This window comes from Littorina saxatilis, linkage group LG10 (genome assembly GCF_037325665.1).
Source record: "Littorina saxatilis isolate snail1 linkage group LG10, US_GU_Lsax_2.0, whole genome shotgun sequence".
Lineage (NCBI taxonomy): Eukaryota > Metazoa > Mollusca > Gastropoda > Littorinimorpha > Littorinidae > Littorina > Littorina saxatilis.
In genome coordinates, this window is record NC_090254.1 from 22,123,045 (window position 1) to 22,143,058 (window position 20,014).

The following is a 20,014-nucleotide window of genomic DNA, read 5'->3' on the forward strand; positions in this document are numbered from 1 at the left end:
AAGTCTGTGAGTTATTTTGATGCAAAGAATAAAAAGTTAAGGAGGATGGAGGGGGAAAATGGTCGGAGATACCAGAAAGTTTATAACAAAACTTGGAATTTCAATGAACCATGTGTTACAGTTTTGGGAAATCATTTTCTTCTTCCACTTACAGGATTCCCTTGCCTTTGCCCGTCAAATCCAAGAAGCAGTCCCCATCCTCTGCCAGTTGCTCGGTTCCAAGAGCACATCAGATGTCTTTGAGGCTGTGGAGTTTTTTGTCACAAGCTACGAGTTTGGGGTGTCAGCCTCCCTGCAAGGAGTTAGGAAGATGCTGGTGCTGATCTGGTCCAAAGAACAGAGCGTGAAAGATGCGGTTGTGGCTGCATACAGGCGTCTGTACCTCGAGTCCGCCACTGGGAGTCAGAGGTGAGAAGGAGAGAAGAAAATAGTGAAGGGGGATGGAGGGAAGGTTGTATTGATTTGGTGAAAGAGTGCGCATGTGTGTGTGCTGTTTTGGAAGATTTGTCATTTTTTTCTGCTTGTAGGGAAATGATGTTTTCACCCAGCTATGTCCTGAATGGGAAGATGGTGTAAGGGTGCACATGAGAAATGTGAAACATTCTAAATCACAAACTTCTGTCACAACGAAGAGAAAAACAAAGTTCCATGAAAGGTGTCAAAAATACATGCAACGGGTGCCACAGAGCTAAACTTGTCTGTTGAAGCGCAGTTTATATTTCTGTCATTTGACTGTTGACGTTGGTTGTTCTCTTTAAAGACTTGTGAGTGGACAATTTGTGAAAGTTTTGGATTGACAGTGACACTGTCTCCGTTGTGAGCAGAGCTTGAGCAAGACAAATGTAATAATGCATGTGAATTTCTGCTGACTTCAGACTAGGTATCTCATTTGATAAAAATGTAACATCTGTAAGCTGGGCAGACTAGGTATCTCATGTGATAAAAATGTAACATCTGTAAGCTGGCTAAGAAAAGCAAGCATTCATGAAAAAGAAAGTGTGGTCTTTGATGGTGAAAATGTATGTGATTTCAGGAGCCGAGCACTGAGTGTGGTGAAGAACCTGTCTAAGCTGATCTATGGTGCCAGCTGTGGAGACCTCACCTCTCTGGAGGCTTTGGTGAGTGTGTTACATTGTGTACAGCGGAACCCCCCTTTTAAGACCCCCCAATTTAAGACTCCCTCCTTTTTGACTCACATGCGAAGCAAAAGTGAGTCTATGTACTCACCTGAGTCGTCCGTCCGGACGTCCGGAAAACTTTAACGTTGGATATTTCTTGGACACTATTCAGTCTATCAGTACCAAATTTGGCAAGATGGTGTATGATGACAAGGCCCCAAAAAACATACATAGCATCTTGACCTTGCGTCAAGGTCGCAGGGGCCATAAATGTTGTCTAAAAAACAGCTATTTTTCACATTTTTCCTATTTTCTCTGAAGTTTTTGAGATTGAATACCTCACCTATATATGATATATAGGGCAAAGTAAGCCCCATCTTTTGATACCAGTTTGGTTTACCTTGCTTCAAGGTCAAGGTCACAGGAGCTCTTCAAAGTTGGATTGTATACATATTTTGAAGTGACCTTGACCCTGAACTATGGAAGATAACTGTTTCAAACTGAAAAAGTATGTGGGGCACATGTTATGCTTTCATCATGAGACACATTTGGTCACATATGATCAAGGTCAAGGTCACTTTGACCCTTATGAAATGTGACCAAAATAAGGTAGTGAACCACTAAAAGTGACCATATCTCATGGTAGAAAGAGCCAATAAGCACCATTTACTTCCTATGTCTTGAATTAACAGCTTTGTGTTGCATGACCTTGGATGACCTTGACCTTGGGTCAAGGTCACATGTATTTTGGTAGGAAAAATGTGTAAAGCAGTTCTTAGTGTATGATGTCATTGCTAGGTTTAGTTATTTGACCTTGACCCTGAAGGTCAAGGTCATGTCAAGGTCAAGCATGTGAGTCGTATGGGCTTTGCCCTTCTTGTTAAGACTTTGTTTTCTCAGACTTTCTTCTCATAACCTCTAATAAATTACCCCTATTTTAAGACTCCCTCCGTTTTAAGATCCGATTTCACTGTCTCTGTCCCTGTTTTCACAAGTTTCTGTATATTTCACTGTCTCTGTCCCTGTTTCTGTGTCTGATGATGTTATGTGCTGTGTTACTAAACAGCCGGTGAAGTAACATGGAGTATTATTATTGTTTTTCAGATGGGACAGTTGATGCAGAGTGGAGAGCTGTCTCCGCACGTCATTCAGGTTCTGTGGGAGAGATTCACCTTGAAGATCGCTGACACTACGCCACAAGAAAGTCGTGCTGCTCTTCTCCTGATCTCCATGGTAGCCGGGTGTGTACACTTCTCCTTTTGTTGTTTTCATGTTGAATGTAGTCGGTGTTGCAGGAATGGGATTTGTACTCGAATCTTCTTCTTCTTCTTTTTCGTTCATGGGCTTAGACTCCCACGTTCACTCATGTTTTTAGCACGAGTGGATTTTTACGTGTATGATCGTTTTTACCCCGCCATTCAGGCAGCATACGCCGATTTCGGAGAAAAACAATCTCGGATCCACTCTAATGTGCTTTGTCAGTTAATCTAAACACATAATACATGTATCGCCAATTTTTGTGCCTCACATTTCTCAGCTTCAATAATTTGCGCTTCTACAAGCCTGATAAGATCTAAATTGCTTGTCTTAAACAGCTCATATCTTTTGAACCAATGGACCAAATGATTCACTTTTTTTCTTCAGATGACAGCTAAAGACAATAATTGTTTCATTTGATTAGTGAATCGAGTGACATTTGGGCGGAAAGAGCTGTTGCTAAATTGATGAATTCCGATAATAACACGGGGACAGGAGCATGTGTTTCTGACACACCCCACCCTAGTAATTGGCTCCTTCAATTGTTTTCAGAGGAAGCGCAAGGGTACTCGCTCTTCCAAAACCATAACAAATCTGACAGAGTTATTTCAGAAAATCGCCTATTGTGACGTTTTAGCTGTAATGTATTGAAGTATTGAACTGGACACATCCAAGGGACTTGAGCCAGCAGTTGTCCTTCATGACTCTGATGTTGATTCCCACAGGGCAGAGACAGACATCGTGCGCAGTAACCTGGAGGTGCTGATAGACGAGGGTCTAGGTCCGCGTGCTGACGACGACCAGCTCTTGGCACAGGCAGCGTGCCAGGCAGTGCTCAAACTGGCCATCAAGAAGGTGAGCTTGAATTGTTGCTGTTGATGTATCTTCTTCTCTATTCCTGGGCTGAAACTCCCACGTTCACTCATGTTTTTGCACGAGTGGGTTTTTATGTGTATGACCGTTTTTACCCCGCCGCTCAGGCATCCATACGCAACTTTTTGGGGAAGCATGCTGGGTATTTGGGTGTTTCTTTAACCCACCTAACTCTGACATGGATTACAGGATCTTAATCATGCGCGGTTGGTCTTGTGCTTGCGTGTACACATGGAGGGGGATAAGGCACTAGCAGCTCTGCACATAAGGAGATTGGAAAAATCTGCACCTTTAACCCACCAAGCAGCCTGGATTTGAACTCACAACCTTCTGATTAGGAGGCCAATGTCTTATCCTAATCCACTAGGCCACTGCGCCCGTCTGTTGATGTATGATTGTGTTGCACGGTCTTGGTGGACAGGCAGGTGTTGTCTTCATTTTGAAGTCTTGTCAGTAGAAGACTAAGACAAGGCTGGAGAACTCTTCTCAGGTCCACCATTTTCCAAGGATAGCAGGCAAAAAAGAAATCACACTAGAGAAAAAAGAGTCCTGAGGTTTTAGTCGAGGAGCAATCTTTTCGAGTCTGCTTCCTTTTCTATCATATTGTGTTTTTTTTATTTTTCCTAAATTGACATGTTTGTGTGTTTTCTAATTTTTGTGTTCTAGCTGTCAGAAGAGGCTATCGAATTGCTGTTAAAATTGCTGAAGTAAGTTTCAGATTTAAGGGCTTCATACCTCAGACCAAGGCCAGTTTTCAAAGATTTTTGATCTTATATGTTCTCCGCCCTGCAAGGCTTAAGTCAGCTGCTGTGTTGTGCATCACCTTAACTTGGAGAACATAAATGTTGCAGAAAAAAGGCCAGACAGTGACGGAGCCCTTCCGCTTGCCGCCTGATCACCACCTCTTCACTCGCCTTGTGGACCTGCTGGTCTCAGGTAGCTTCACCTGTTGTCTGCATGTCATATTGCAGGGATGGGATTTGTGTGTGTAAAAAAAAGAACAACCTTACAACAATCAAATCAATCAATCAATCAATCAATGACACTTATATCGCGCATATTCCGTGGGTACAGTTCTAGGCGCTCTGCAGTGATGCCGTGTGAGATGAAAGTTTATACGGCCAGTAATTGCAGCCATTTCGGCGCATATTTACCTTTCACGGCCTATTATTCCAAGTCACACGGGTATAGGTAGACAATTATTAACTGTGCCTAAGCAATTTTGCCAGGAAAGACCCTTTTGTCAATCGTGGGATCTTTAACGTGCACACCCAATGTAGTGTACACGGGGGGGGAGTTCGGACACCGAAGAGAGTCTGCACACAAAGTTGACTCTGAAATAAATTTCCGCCGAACCTGGGATCGAACTCACGCTGACAGCGGCCAACTGGATACAAATCCAGCTCGCTACCAAATGAGCTATATCCCCGCCCCCTTGGGCTAAGAAAACCCCGATCATACTCATGCAGGGGAAAAAAAAGAGAGAAAAAGGGTAGTCCCTTACTGCAGTGCTCTTCTCAGTCTAATACTAAGAGAACAAAGGTCAGTTGGACTTTGATTGAAAATATGTATAGGTCCAGATGTCCTTGGTACAAAAAATGCTTTACCTTGATTTAACTCACCTTATCTTACCTTACTGTATCTCAAGTTCCCTTACCTGACCTTACCTTACCCTACCTTACCGTATTGTAACGTACGGTACCGTACCTCAAGTTACCTTACCTCACGTGACGTTACGTCACCTCACGTTACCTTACATTCCGTACCTTACCCTACCTCACCTCACCTTATCATACCTTACCTTACCTGAACTTACCTGCTTCTCACTTAAACTGTTGCCCACAGGTATGAAGAAGAAGGAGAGCCGATTCTGGATCCCCCTGGCAGAGCAGACGGTGACTCTCATCTACCGCCTGGCCGACCAGCCAGACTCCATCTGCGGTGACATCATTCACCGCATCGCGTCGTCCCTGCAACAAGAAATTGAGGCCTCTGCGTCTGATGGTCAGGAGGAGGGTAAGTTAGAAATTATTCAAAACCATCATTTCACCCTCTAGAATGCTGGAATTGCGGGTCTTCATGTGAAACAATATATAGAATGCATCATGGACAGAAGGTGAGCAGTGATCGCCTTTTGTTAGTTGAAAATCAGGACAGATAGGTTATGAAGGGGTGTGACTGGGTGTGTGTGTGTGACTTGTAATATGATTAAGATGTAGGCCTGTTGTACTGACATGATTACTGATCATATGAAGCATGAGGACTGTACAATTTCCTTTTCTTCTTTTTTTTTCTTTTGACATTTGTTTTATTTTTGTTTTTTTTTACTAATTTTGCATTTTCTACAGAAGAACAGGTGAGCAACGACGAAAAAGCTCAGTCATTGTGACTGTACCAGGCATGGGAATTGTCAGCCAAGAGGCAAATTTCCGCCGATGTTTGTTCCTCCGAAAAACCAAAAGTGTCCGCCGAAAAAATAAATGGGAAGCAAAAATGGTTCTAAAAACTGAATTAAATAACATATTCTTACTCCGAATCACATTAGCATTGAGTCACCTGAGATGCTTATCACTGAAAAACGCTTACCCGGCTAAAAATTTTAAAGGGAAGCAACCCCATCACCAAAACGAAAGTGAAAGTAGCTTTGGTAATGGGCCAGCACACTGGGAGTTACCTCCCATACGGGTGTGTGCCACGTCACTTCCTCTAGGAACACGTGCCTATTCTCATACGTCTTTTTCACCTCGGAGAGGACGGTTCACTTTTTGACGCTCTGTGGCTGACCTTGTGTGTTTGAGTGACACCCGCCGGCCACGTTACCCAGCTTTTCTGCTCGCCTTGCCTACAGTTTGGTGAGCTCGTTCCCGTTTGTTGTTGGTTGTTTGCGCTGTTTTCGTTACTGTACGTTGTCCGTTTTTTGCGGACTTGTGTGTCAGTGACTTGCGTGTTTCGCCATTTTGTTGTGTGAGTTAGTTAGCTAGCTCGTGTGACTTTGCTAGTAGCTCTGCGTGCCCCCTTTCTGTTTTGGGCAAGTGTAGCTATAGTATTTTGTTGACGCGAAAGTGTGTGTGTTTACTGTGTTTTCAGTCGTTTAGACTTACGTTTCAGTAAATCTTTTTCACTTTGCCACGTGTTGTTGACTAGCGTGTCAGTGACTTGCGTGTTTCGCCATTTTTTGTGTGAGTTAGTTTTCTAGCTCGTGTGCCTTTGTTTGTAGCTCTTCGTGCCTCTGTTTGTGTGGGGCAAGTTTAGCTATCGTATTTTGTGGACGCGTAAGTGGGTGTGTTTACTGAGTTTTCCAGTCGTTTAGACTTATGTTTCAGTAAATTTTTTCGCGTTGCCACGTGTTGTTGTCAACATGTCTGATTCAGACAAGCGCCGTGGCAAGTCGGACCCCAAGGGGAAAGTTAAGCCTAAGTCTTCCTCTTCCAAAGCAACTTTACTTGTTACAGACCAAGATCGTAACACTTTGTTGGCTGTACCTATATTTCGGCGCCTAGCGCTGTTACTACTTCTGCTTCTTTTGCGGCGCCTAGCGCTACTGTTACTTCTGCACCTGTCTCTACTTCGGAGACTTCGTCATCGTTGTTAGCACCTGGACAAGGTGCGTTGGTTTCCTCTCTGTTAAAGTCACTGGTTCCGGAAATCCGCAGCTTGGTGCAGGCAGAGTTTCAGCGTTCCGTCGCCAGCAGTTCGGCGTTTCCGGCATCTGGCAGTGACGTCCGGGCATTGGCTTCCGTGTCTTTGTCCTCCACTTCCGGTTTGGAGCAGCGTCCTCCCTCTTCAGCGTCGGCTGGTAAGCAGAGCTGGTCCGATAGCCCTCGTGAGGCGCCTGGACGTTCTCCTTCGGGGGACAGCTCTTTCGCATCGGGTCACGACCGATACCATGCTGGCAGGTTTCACGGTAATCAGACTCTTTGATGTGTGTAAACTTTGCCTTCAAATTACTTGCTTACTGTGTTGATTTTCATCATTTTTTCTGCTTGGCATGAGTAAGTATGGTATTTGCAATACAAAAAAATAAATAAAAGCTAAAATGTTTGTGTTTGAGCAATTATTTGAGCGCGTTTTTCGAAGCGAACGTGTGAATCCTGACAGACACCATTTCCTTCTGTCACATGACCCCATCTCAAAGTGTGATTCAACAGACACAAAAATAACACACAAAACTTATGATAATGGGGTTATTAATTCAATTAATACACAAGGTTAGTCTCTGACTAGAGAAAATAGGGAAACAATATCAAATGGGAGCATAAAACCGTTTCTGGAAAAATTTTCAATCACAACCGAAAGTGTCTGTCAGTAAAAAAAACACGTGCTTTGTTTGCAAAGCAAAGCCTAATTTTACACATCGCGTGCTTTTGTCTGTTATTCTTGCTTGTGAACATCATTTTATTGATGTTCTTCACTGGAAAGCAGGTGTATCATCAACAGTATCACAAAATCGCAAAGAATGAACATTTTTGTTGTGATCCGACCGGTGTCTGTAGACTGAATCACACGTTCGGCAAACTTCGTTTTTAACGGAAATAACCGAGCCTTTAATCGGAAACGACGTTTCAACCGCTTCATATCGTCTGCAGGAAGAAAAAGAGGAATGCGATACCCAGTGAGTAAAACATTTAATCGTTTTTAGTGCCTTTTGATCAAGTTTTGTTGCGTCTGTCAGCAACGTTCGTCAACCCAACGTTCGGCACAGCGACGCACGCATACGGATTTGCAGCGTTTGCATTCGGAAAGTGAGGGATTTGTGAGTTCGTTTGCATAATTTCAATCGCTAGTAGGTTTTCCCTTCGTCTCGCATTCTTGTGTGTACATGTTATTGGCATTTCATTGTGTAAATTGAAAGTTTGTGAGTAACAGTAGTAAAATCTGTCGAACGTTGGCAACGCTGACAGACGGAAATATCGAACGTTGCCTTCAATGACAGACTGGCTTGGCGATCGTACTTTCGATTCGTAGGAACACAATACATAGAGACAGCAATGTGCGCTCGTTACCACAACGGTCATGAACCGGTGTAACAAACAATTTTTACTCCACGAAAAATTGACTCGGACGGAGTAAACTTCCAGTAAAAATCTTGTACGAAAAAAGAACTCACAAGGAACTAAATTTTTACTCCCCAAATATTTACTCCCAGTAAACATCTCGTACGAGAAACTTAGGGCCTACTCCTTCGTTTATAATTCGCGCAATATCCCATTTACGTGCAATCCCGTTTTGCCGCCGTCCCATTTTGGCGACATTTAACAAGCCAAGCGTCATTTTACTCCCGCATCCCATTTTTGCGCAATCCCGTTTCGCCGCTATCCCATTTTTTTGAATTTTTTTTCTTTTTACATTTAGTCAAGTTTTGACTAGGGTTGCCCCATAGCCCACGTATGTGTGTGTGTGTGTCTGTGTGTGTGTGTGTGAGTGTGTGTGTGTGTGTGTGCGTGTGTGTGTGTAGAGCGATTGAGAGTAAACTACTGGACCGATCTTTATGAAATTTGACATGAGAGTTACTGGGTATGATATCCCCGGACGTTTTTTTCAGTTTTTCGATAAATGTCTTTCATGACGTCATATCCGGCTTTTTTTTTAAAAGTTGAGGCGGCACTGTCACACCCTCATTTTTCAATCAAATTGATTGAAATTTTGGCCAAGCAATCTTCGACAAAGGCCGGACTTCGGTATTGCATTTCAGCTTGGTGGCGTAAATATTAAATTATGACTTTGGTCATTAAAAATCTGAAAATTGTAATTAAAATTATTTTTTTATAAAACGATCTAAATGTACGTTCATCTTATTCTTCATCATTTTCTGATTCCAAAAACATATAAATATGTTATATTCGGATTAAAAACAAGGTCTGAAAATTAAAAATATAAAAATTATTATCAAAATCAATGGACGTCTACCCACAACACGCCACTGGATGCCGCGTGGTGCCAGTCGTGAAAACCAGGTTCTTTGTCCTACAGTGAGACATTCAAGTTGGGGACTTTGTGACCGCTGACTTTGTCAGCATGGATGGAAAGGTGGAGAGATACAGGGCGGTGATCATCCCCAAGTCAACCCATTTCCCCGATGGGCCAGATCGAGAGGAGATCTGTGTGAAGTGTTTGCGCGCAAAAGACAATGGGAGATACTATGTCTTTCCTAATGTTGATGACATTTCATGCTTGCCAATGGCTCAGATAAAAAAAAATCCCACCAACGAACCATGAACAACAGGGGGGATTACTATTTTGACATGTGACCAAGTCTCATTTGAGCGTTCACAGTGTTACCTGAGAATAGCACACCCCCTTGAATTGGGACCAAAGAAAAAGCGTTGTATATATGCATTTTTGAATGCTTTTCTAAAGTCATAAGTTCATTTGTGAAAAAAATAAATTTTTAGGGATTGTTTTGCTGAATGCATGCAGTTAAGAAATTGACCCCGTTTTCAAATTTAGGGGGTAGGGTTGCCCCATAGCCCACGTATGTCTGTGTGACTGTGTCAAATATCAATCTACTTTGCGTACAAACTGTATAGATGTTTGTTTTTCGATTTTAGAATGATTTCTTAAGCTGGTTAGAACTTCTGAGGTCTACAGGAAACGATAAAGATAAAAAATGTACAAAATATAAGTAGCGTCCTTCATCTTACCATTGTTCTGATCAATACTGTCCCTTTATTTGCAAGTTAACCGTTTTTATTAATGTGTTCAAGGAGTATGTTAAAAATTATTATCAATGGTTGCTTTAAACAGCACCTTTGGGCAGTTATTATGCACTGAAGTTGTAAAAGCATGTTTTGGGGGTTTTAGGATATAGCGTCTTGGAACGCCAATCATCTTGGAAATACGAATGTTCATATAATTTTTTTTACTGTTTTGGATAGATAAAAAGTTGAACTCTTGGTGCAAACTGTTTTTTGGCCCCTGTTTGACTATTTATTATTTTGGAATATTGTGTGTGAGAGGGAAACTGCAATCCTCAATATCATGAAACGTGCCTGCTGATCTTTCATTTCCGGCGATAACCTACGAGGCCCTGATTTGATCGAACAGCGGCGGCAGTCGGTTTCGGCTGCCGCATTTCCGGCACTCGCCGGAAGTGATGATCCGTCCGCTCCGGCACGCTACGGCGGTCGCGGCAGGATGGAGTATTCACTGACTTCCGGTCCTTCCGGATCGCGAAGTCAACCAGTGCAGCCTTCACTTCCGCATTGTGCGGTTCCGTTGGCTACACTTCCGGTTTCGGCCGGACACGCTTCTTCCTCTTCTGGTGGTTCCTTCCGGATACCAGATAGTGGATTACAGCGTGCGCCTTCCGGCCTTCAAGTGCCTAGGCTTGAGCAGGCATCACTCCACTCAGTCGGGGGAGTGACGTCAGCTCATCCAGCTCCGGTTTTTGCGGATGGTCGTCCTGCTTACCCTTTACCTTCGCAGGGTTCTGGGCTGCAGGATGATGTTAGTGCACAGGCTTTTCCGGTTTCCGGTTTGCCAGGGCATGCTTCTGCTTCCGGAACTGGTGACTTCGGTCATGGTTCCACGTGCGACTATTCTGATGCTCCATCAGTGGTCAGCAAGGAGTCGCGGGGCGTGTTTCCGTCGAAGCTCAAGTCTGTTCTTGACGTCGCGGCGGAAGTAACGTCTCGTTATTTCCCTGAAGGGGTGGTGGCTGCGGACTCTTCCGCTTCTTTCGTTCCTTCGGCCATGGCGGACTTCCGGCCGGCACAGGAAGATGTTTCTTCCTTCCGGTTCGCCGAGTCTCCGTCAGTGGCTTACAAACTTTCGCATTCGCTGGTTCGTCCAGCACATGCGGGGAGTGGTATTCGGCCAGTGCCTGTTCCGTTACTGCTTCCTTTTGGTCCAGTTCCGGAATCAGCTCAGCAGTGGGTGGCGTCAGCTTCTCAAGCCTCTTCCTTTGTGTCTACGGCCAATAGGAAGCTTGGCATGCCCACTCAGAGCCAGAGTTGGCTGGCGTCTTTTGCACTCCCTAGGGCTACCCTTCCGGTTTCCCGGGAATTGCTGCCTCTTCTGGCTAAACCGATCAAGCGTGATTCGGTTTTGCCGGTTTCGGAGGCTTCCCTCCTCTCTGCTGAGGAGGTTGGACGTCGGCAGATCGAACTGTCCTCCATTGCGGAGACTCTTGTTCGGACTCTGTCTCGGGCATTGACCGATTCGCTGGTTCCTTTCACTCTCAGTGAAGAACAGAATGCGGACGATGTCTCTGCGCTTTTGACCGCATTGGCCAAGGTCAATGAGGAACAATTGCGTCTTTCCTCCCTGCAGTACACCCAAGCGGTACTCTGTAGGAGGGATCTCTTCCTCTCGCAGTCCCAATTCACGGAGCTGGCTACTAGGGAGACCTTGAGAGTCTCCCCGGTCTCAGAGGAATCCCTCTTCTGTCCGCTGGCACTGGATGCCAGACAGAAGGAGATTCAGTCTAACAAGGACAGTCAGTTCCTTGACTACACTCTGAAGGGGGTGAAACAGTCTCAGCCTTCTAAGCAAAAGCAGGCTCAGACATCGTCAAACCCCAAGCCAGCTCAGAAGCGGCAGGCTCCGCCGGTCGCTCGTGGTGGGAAGAAGAGGACGGCATCGGGGAGGGGGCGTGGCGGCTCTGGAAGTAAGCCACACCCCCAATGAAGCGCTCCCGATCTCACCCCCCTCCCGCCCTCCACCTTGGTGATGGCGGGAGGCCCCTCCCGGGCACTTTCTCGTTGGATGTCGGTAGTAGACAGCCAATGGATTGTGGGAGTGGTGAGATCGGGCTTCCGTCTACTCTGGCGGGAGGAAAAGGCGCCTCTTACCCGAGTGCCGCCGCGGTTCAAGCCCCCCTTCTCGCAGGAAGCACGTTCCGTCTTGCAGTCGGAAATTGCCTCCCTGGAGCAGAAGGGCGCGGTGGAGAGAGTTCGGGTCCACAGCTCCCTGGGATTTTACGGGCGTCTGTTCGCCGTTCCCAAAGCGTCAGGAGGATGGCGTCCCGTGTTGGATTTATCTCTCCTCAACACTTTCTTGAGGGAGATAAAATTCAAGATGGAGACGCCAGCCTCTGTCCGAGACTCTCTCCGCCCAGGAGACTGGGTGACCTCGATCGATCTCACGGACGCAAACTTTCACATTCTTATGCATCCGGCCGACCGGAAATGGCTTCGTTTCCGGTGGGGAGATCAGATCTACCAGTTTCGCGCACTCCCTTTCGGGCTGTCTCTCGCACCATGGATTTTCACCATGGTGGTGAGACAGGTCTGTGCACTGGTGAGGTCCCAGGGTATCCGTCTGCGGGCTTATCTGGACGACTGGCTCATCATGAACCAGTCCCAGAGCGGCTGTTCGCAGGATACCCTGACGGTTCTTCGAGAATTCAACTCGTTGGGGTTCTCGATCAACCGGGCAAAGTCGGAGCTGACCCCGTCACAGACATTCACTTATCTGGGGATGTCTTTCGACACGGTCGCTTGGACTGTCCAGCCTTCTCAGAGAAGGGTGGACAAGCTCCAAGCTCAGATTCGCTCCACTTTGCCTCTCCTGATGGCTTCCATCCGCTCGCTCGCCTCCATCTTGGGGCAGATGGAGTCTATGGCTCTTCTGGTTTCGCTGGGCCGGGTCCACAAACGTCCGCTTCAGTTCGCTCTGAAGCCGTTTGTGGACTCTCCTCTGGTGGACTGGGACGCCCTCATCCCTTTGCAGGGATGGTTCCAGTCTGCGACCCTTCCGTGGTTGGACACGGAGTGGGTCTGCAGAGGTGTTCCGATCGTCGTGCCCCTCCCCGACCTGGACCTCTTTACAGATGCGTCCAGGGAGGGTTGGGGGGCACATACAGATCTTCAGACTACTTCCGGTCTGTGGACGACGGAGCAGTCCTTGTGGCACATCAACTTGTTGGAGCTAGAGGCAGTTGCTCTAGCTCTGGCCGAGTTTCTGCCCTCCCTGTACGCCAAACATGTTCGTCTGTTTACAGACAACATGACAGTGGCGGCGTACATCAACAAGCAGGGAGGCTCGCGGTCCCCGTCTCTCTCGGAGAGGGCTTGCGAGATCCTGGTGTGGTGCTTTCAGCATCATATCACGATCTCGGCCAGGTACCTTCCAGGGAGGCTGAACACTCTGGCGGATGCGCTCAGTCGCTCCGGTACAGTGCTTCAGTTGGAGTGGACGATCACTCACGGGGCACTGCTTCGCCTTTGGGCCCAGGTCCAAAAGCCTCTGGTAGACCTTTTTGCCACAAGGTACTCGAAGAGGCTTCCGGTGTTCGTCTCGCCATTCCCGGACCCTCAGGCATGGCGAGTGAACGCTCTGGACTTTCCCTGGAAGGGTCTGGAGGCGTACGCCTTTCCTCCCTTTCCGTTACTCAGCCGAGTAATCCGGAAAGCGGAGATGGAGGGGCCGGCCCTTCTTCTTCTGGTCGCTCCTCTGTGGCCGTCGCAGGTCTGGTATCCAGATCTTCTTCGGCTCGCCCAAGGGCCCCCCTTTCCTCTCGCACTCGTGCGAGGGGAACTAGTGCAGCCCCGAACAGGCATTCCACACGAGGAGCCCAGTCTTCTGAAGCTTCACGTGTGGAAGTTGTTCGTGACTCGCTAAAGCGCTCTGGGGCGTCGTCTTTGACTCTGGACTTGGTGGCTCGCTCGCATAGAGCGTCCACCTCGTCAGTTTATGCTTCCCACTGGAAGGCATGGACTGCCTGGTGTTCAGCTAGAGGGGTGAGTTCGGTGGCTCCGCGCTCTATTCAGGTCGCTAACCACCTCTCTTTCATGTCTTCACAGGGCGCCTCAGTCTCCTCGTTGAGGGTCCGGCGCTCCGCTATCTCGGCGACTCTTAAACAGATTGGTCGTTCTGTTCGAGTCGGGGGAGTTATAGCTGCAGTCATTAAAGGGGCTGCTCTTAAGGAAGCTAAGGCTCGTTTGCCCGCTCCCAAGTGGGACTTGTTTTTAATCCTGGAATTCCTTCGTTCTGCGGATTTTGAGCCTTTAAGCGAGGCCAGTCTGTTTAATGTCACTCGCAAAGCGCTGTTTCTTCTTTTGTTGGCAACGGCCCGACGGGGTAGCGAGGTCCACGCCCTGTCGGGTCAGCCTGGGGATATCTCCTTTGAGCCGGACGGTTCCGCATCTTTGCGTTTCCGCCCGATTTCCTGGCCAAGAATCAGTCTCCAGGGCAGGCCTCTCCGCTGGTTAGAGTCAAGGCTCTGACCAGCGCGTTGGCCCCGGATGACCCCGATTCGGTCAATTGCCCTGTGAGGGCACTTTGTCTGTACTTAGCCCGGACTCAGCCGATTCGGTCTAGTTCTCAGAAGTTGTTGTTTATCTCTCTCCTTACTAGGCGCGAGAAAGATTTGTCGAAGGTAACGTTGGCCCGGTGGGTGTCCTCGCTCATCAAGCAAGCTTATGAGTGGAGTCGCACAAAGAGGGGGGGGGGTTATGCCCTCCTTGCCACTTGACTCGGCCCGAGCCCATGAAACGAGGGCGTGGGCATCCTCTCTGGCAGTTCTGCGCTCCAGACGTCTAGAGGAGGTGCTGACAACTGCGTATTGGCGTTCCGAAGATGTTTTCATAAACTTTTATCTTCGGGACGTCGCAGCTCTTCGACAGGATGGCTCCAGAGGCCTTCCAGCGCTCATAGCAGCAGGCCAGTTCCTGTCCAGATTTTGATGGTGAGTTTTGATTCATTTCTAGCCCACCGCCTTGTTGATGTTATCTGCTAATGTGATTCGGAGTAAGAATATGTTATTTAATGGAAAATTTCCTAGATAAATTTTCATTTAATTAATATACTTACCCGAATCACATACTGTATTCCCTCCCGCCTGCCCCGCTTATGGTTTTAAGATTTTTAAAGCCGTATGAGAATAGGCACGTGTTCCTAGAGGAAGTGACGTGGCACACACCCGTATGGGAGGTAACTCCCAGTGTGCTGGCCCATTACCAAAGCTACTTTCACTTTCGTTTTGGTGATGGGGTTGCTTCCCTTTAAAATTTTTAGCCGGGTAAGCGTTTTTCAGTGATAAGCATCTCAGGTGACTCAATGCTAATGTGATTCGGGTAAGTATATTAATTAAATGAAAATTTATCTAGGAAATTTTCCATTTAATGGCAAACATGGAGCTCAGATGACACCAAATTGCTATTACTTTGCTATTACTTAAAACTTTTCAGCCTTTTTGACTCACATGCGAAGCAAAAGTGAGTCTATGTACTCACCCGAGTCGTCCGTCCGTCCGTCCGTCCGGACGTCCGTCCGGAAAACTTTAACGTTGGATATTTCTTGGACACTATTCAGTCTATCAGTACCAAATTTGGCAAGATGGTGTATGATGACAAGGCCCCAAAAAACATACATAGCATCTTGACCTTGCTTCAAGGTCAAGGTCGCAGGGGCCATAAATGTTGCCTAAAAAACAGCTATTTTTTACATTTTTCCCATTTTCTCTGAAGTTTTTGAGATTCAATACCTCACCTATATATGATATATAGGGCAAAGTAAGCCCCATCTTTTGATACCAGTTTGGTTTACCTTGCTTCAAGGTCAAGGTCACAGGAGCTCTTCAAAGTTGGATTGTATACATATTTTGAAGTGACCTTGACCCTGAACTATGGAAGATAACTGTTTCAAACTTAAAAGTTATGTGGGGCACATGTTATGCTTTCATCATGAGACACATTTGGTCACATATGATCAAGGTCAAGGTCACTTTGACCCTTATGAAATGTGACCAAAATAAGGTAGTGAACCACTAAAAGTGACCATATCTCATGGTAGAAAGAGCCAATAAGCACCATTGTACTTCCTATGTCTTGTATTAACAGCTTTGTGTTGCATGACCTTGGATGACCTTGACCTTGGGTCAAGGTCACATGTATTTTGGTAGGAAAAATATGTAAAGCAGTTCTTAGTGTATGATGTCATTGCTAGGTTTAGTTATTTGACCATGTCAAGGTCAAGCATGTGAGTCGTATGGGCTTTGCCCTTCTTGTTTACTTTTTTCAATTCCCATGCCTGTGTACATTGTGCTAATTTATCCACAGGGGAGGTCAGCCCAGTGGTGAGTGGTGTGCTGACAAAGTTACTGGCCCTGGCTGGACAGGTGGCACTGCAGCAGCTGGTTTACATGGAGGTGGGGGTGCTTGGTGAACTGAAGCGACGCAACGCCCTGCAGGAGGATCACCGCGTTAAGAAGAGCAAGGTGCGTGCTATATCTGTTTAAGGATGGGGATATTGGTTTTATTGTACGAATCAGCTTGTGTGCATTTCTGTTCATGTTGATGTGGATTTCTGGGTAGGAGATTCCCTGTCTCTCACTCCCTCTGTCTGTCTCTCACTCACGCTCTCTCTCACGCTCTCTCTCTCTCTCTCTCTATGTCTGTCTGTCTCTCTCTCTCTCTCTCTCTCTCTCTCTCTCTCTCTCTCTCTCTCACGCTCTCTCTATGTCTGTCTCTCTCTCTCTCTCTCTCTCTCTCTCTCTCTCTCTCTCTCTCTCTCTCTCTCTCTCTCTCTCTCTCTCTCTCTCTCCCCCCCCCCCCCCCCCCTTTCTCTCTGTATCCATGTGTCACTGCCATTGCGCGTGAAAGACCTCAAGTCATTCCGCCAGGCGTGTCGGTAGCTGATCAGACCTAAACACACACACACACACACACCTGAGCAGCACAACTTGTTGCTGCTAGTTTTCCACTGGGTGGAAGCGACACAAATTTCCCACCGACAAAGTATAAATTAATCTTTACTTCTTTTTTTTTTAACACTCAGTCTTCCAAGCACATCTCTAGTGTCTTTGAAGTGCTAAAATGTTAATCTCTAGTCTCTACTGCACATTTACTAATACTTGCTGTTTGCCTTAATCCCACAGTCTTCCAAGCGCAAGAGCTCTGTACCAGAGACAGAGGAGGAGATGGGACTGGCGGGGGCAAGTGCTGACGACGCTGAGGCCGAGTACATCCGCAAACTGTGCGAGAAGGACATCGTAACAGGTACGTGTCTCACAATCACATGATTCATTGGTTTGAAATTTGTTCGTCATACAAGTTCAGTGGATCAGTTCAAGCCAAGTACATTATTACAAGCCCTGTACATTGTTACAAGCCCAGTACATTGTTACAAGCCCGGTACATTGTTACAAGCCCTGTAAATTAGTACAAGCCCTGTAATACAGGCCCTGTACATGAGTACAAGCCCAGTACATCAGTACAAGCCCAGTACATCTGAAACCTGTGTAAGAAGGGCATTGTTAGAGGTATGTGTCGCACATTTCATTTACATGCGTTCTTGCTTTAAAATTCATAAATGTCACTATGTTACAAATTAACGACGGGTTGAGTATGTTAAAGTAACAGGTAGGGGTACTCATGCTGATGTCCACAGCAGGGATCAGTCTGGGCTGACTTGTGTTGTGTGGAGTTGTGTCAATCTTTGCCATCAAGGCTTCAATCAGACCACACCTTTTGCTCTAAGTTCTCATTCTGATAATTTGGCGTCTGACATTTCACAAACACTTCAAACTGTTTATATAGTCTTTTACAGTGCAACCCCCCTTTTAAGACCCCCATCCCCCCCAATATTTGAAGCATGGATGTTCAAATGCACTGTGGAGTACGCTCACTTTTCTGAAAATACACCATGGTTGTTTGAGAATACTCTAAGTGCAAAACAGGGGTTCCCAGGTCTCTCCTCCCTTTTAAGACCTTGTTTTTTGTCACATTTTCTGTTCCTGACCTGTGTAAATTTACCCCCATTTTAAGACTACCTCCCTTTTAGGACCTTGTTTTTTTCAAATTTTCTGTTCCTAACCTGTGTAAATTTACCCCCATTTTAAGACCTGCTTTGTTTTAGATGTTTGAAGGTCGTAAAAGGGGTATTCCACTGTATTTTAATCGGAGGTTTACTGTTAACCAAATGTTGTTTCTCTCAGGTTGCAACTTGCTGGCCACTCTGCAGCCTCTGCTGGTGGCGGTGTGCACTAACCCGGGGAAATACTCCCACCCTGAGCTCCGCACAGCAGCTTCCCTCGCTCTCGCCAAGTTCATGACTGTCAGGTAGGACAACTCTCTGTGTGGTACAGTTAGTACAGTGGTACAATCGAACCTGTCTGAAACAACCGCACAAGGGACCGACCAAAAATGGCCTGATACTTGGCTGCATGTGGCTACACCGGAAGCCAGAATTCTGTTTTTTCGATGGGTGTTCTGACAGGCAGTGTGCCTGAAGAAAATACAGGTTTGAAAAAGCACTGAACAAATTCAGGCTGAGCTTTTGGACCTCACATACACCCATGCTGCTTTGTGTGCATGAACATTTTAAAATGGATTATGTGACCCGTCCATTATGTACTTTAAACATACTTGTTAATCAGCACAGTGTGTGGAGATGATGTAGAGATGTTTGTTTGTACTGAAGTCACACGTTTATGTTTGTAGAGCTCTCCAAGTTTAGTTGTGCGAGCTAATCAGACTGTGGTGATGATGTAAAGATGTTTGTGTCCACTGAAGTCACACGTTTATGCTTGTAGCTCGGAGTTTTGCGAGCAGCAGCTGCAGCTGATGTTCACCCTCATGGAGAAATCTCCGAGCGAGGTGATCCGCGCCAACAGCATCATCGCCATCGGAGACCTCACTTTCCGCTTCCCCAACCTCATCGAACCCTGGACTCCTCATCTGTATGGGAGGTGGGTAGCTCACAGTTTGTTCCACAAATGTCGTGTACAGTGGAATCCCCATATTTAGACTTTGACAAAATCTGAGAAAATCAGATCTCAAAACTTTAGAAGTCTTGAAACGGAAGTGTTATCAACAGGCAATCGGAGAAAATAGGGTCTCAAAACTTTAGAAGTCTTGAAACGGAAGTGTTATCAACAGGCAATCGGAGAAAATAGGGTCTCAAAACTTTAGAAGTCTTGAAACGGAAGTGTTATCAACAGGCAATCGGAGAAAATAGGGTCTCAAAACTTTAGAAGTCTTGAAACGGAAGTGTTATCAACAGGCAATCGGAGAAAATAGGGTCTCAAAACTTTAGAAGTCTTGAAACGGAAGTGTTATCAACAGGCAATCGGAGAAAATAGGGTCTCAAAACTTTAGAAGTCTTGAAACGGAAGTGTTATCAACAGGCAATCGGAGAAAATAGGGTCTTCAAAGGGTAAACAGACCTGGGAACCCATACGATTTCGCCGTATTCTGTACGCAGGATTGTCGAGAATACGATCAGTACGGTCAGTGGGAAAAAAATACGACGAGAAAAATTGTCGGTAGGGCAAAGCCATCATTAAAGCCCTCAAAATGAGTGTGGATTTAGGGCTGCTGGTGTAGTTTAGCAACCATTGTAGAAGTCAGATTGGGCCACTTTGCATGCAAATTTAAAAAATATTTCTGGACCCCTGATGTTTACTCTTTTTTTCTCAGAAGGAGCCCTTAAGATATACATGATTTGTTCAAAAGCATAATCATATCTCTTTCACCGGGCAGACTGCGGGATCCGTCTCGTCTGGTGCGTAAGTACACGCTGCAAGTCCTGACGCATCTGATCCTCAATGATATGCTGAAGGTCAAGGGTCAGATCAGCGAGCTGGCCAGCTGCATTGTGGACCATGACGAACAGATCTGCGGACTCGCCAAACTCTTCTTCCACGAGCTGGCCAAGAAGGTAAGAATGCCCAGCGGATCTTGAAAGGAGGAGTTACTTGAAGCTTTGAGGAGGGGTAACCCGGAACAGATAGACTTCCACGAGCTGGCCAACAAGGTAAGAAAGCCCAGCGGATCTTGAAAGGAGGAGTTACTTGAAGCTTTGAGGAGGGGTAACCCGGAACA

The 20,014-nt window shown here is 46.3% G+C and overlaps 2 protein-coding genes across 3 annotated transcripts in view; one reads left to right on the forward strand and one right to left on the reverse strand.

Moving 5' to 3' along the window:
* LOC138978423 (uncharacterized) overlaps positions 1–20,014 on the reverse strand; it is a 233,851-nt gene that overhangs the window by 35,073 nt on the left and 178,764 nt on the right. The window lies entirely within an intron of this gene.
* The window catches only part of LOC138978422 (condensin complex subunit 1-like), a 41,206-nt gene that overhangs the window by 13,449 nt on the left and 7,743 nt on the right, over positions 1–20,014 (forward strand). The window contains exons 18-28 of the mRNA XM_070351161.1: positions 155–408; positions 1,034–1,118; positions 2,223–2,359; positions 3,101–3,230; positions 4,100–4,184; positions 5,094–5,264; positions 16,250–16,407; positions 17,068–17,188; positions 18,127–18,250; positions 18,724–18,879; positions 19,673–19,850. Coding sequence (XP_070207262.1) covers positions 155–408; positions 1,034–1,118; positions 2,223–2,359; positions 3,101–3,230; positions 4,100–4,184; positions 5,094–5,264; positions 16,250–16,407; positions 17,068–17,188; positions 18,127–18,250; positions 18,724–18,879; positions 19,673–19,850 — 1,599 coding nt within the window. The remainder of the gene's footprint in view (positions 1–154; positions 409–1,033; positions 1,119–2,222; positions 2,360–3,100; positions 3,231–4,099; positions 4,185–5,093; positions 5,265–16,249; positions 16,408–17,067; positions 17,189–18,126; positions 18,251–18,723; positions 18,880–19,672; positions 19,851–20,014) is intronic.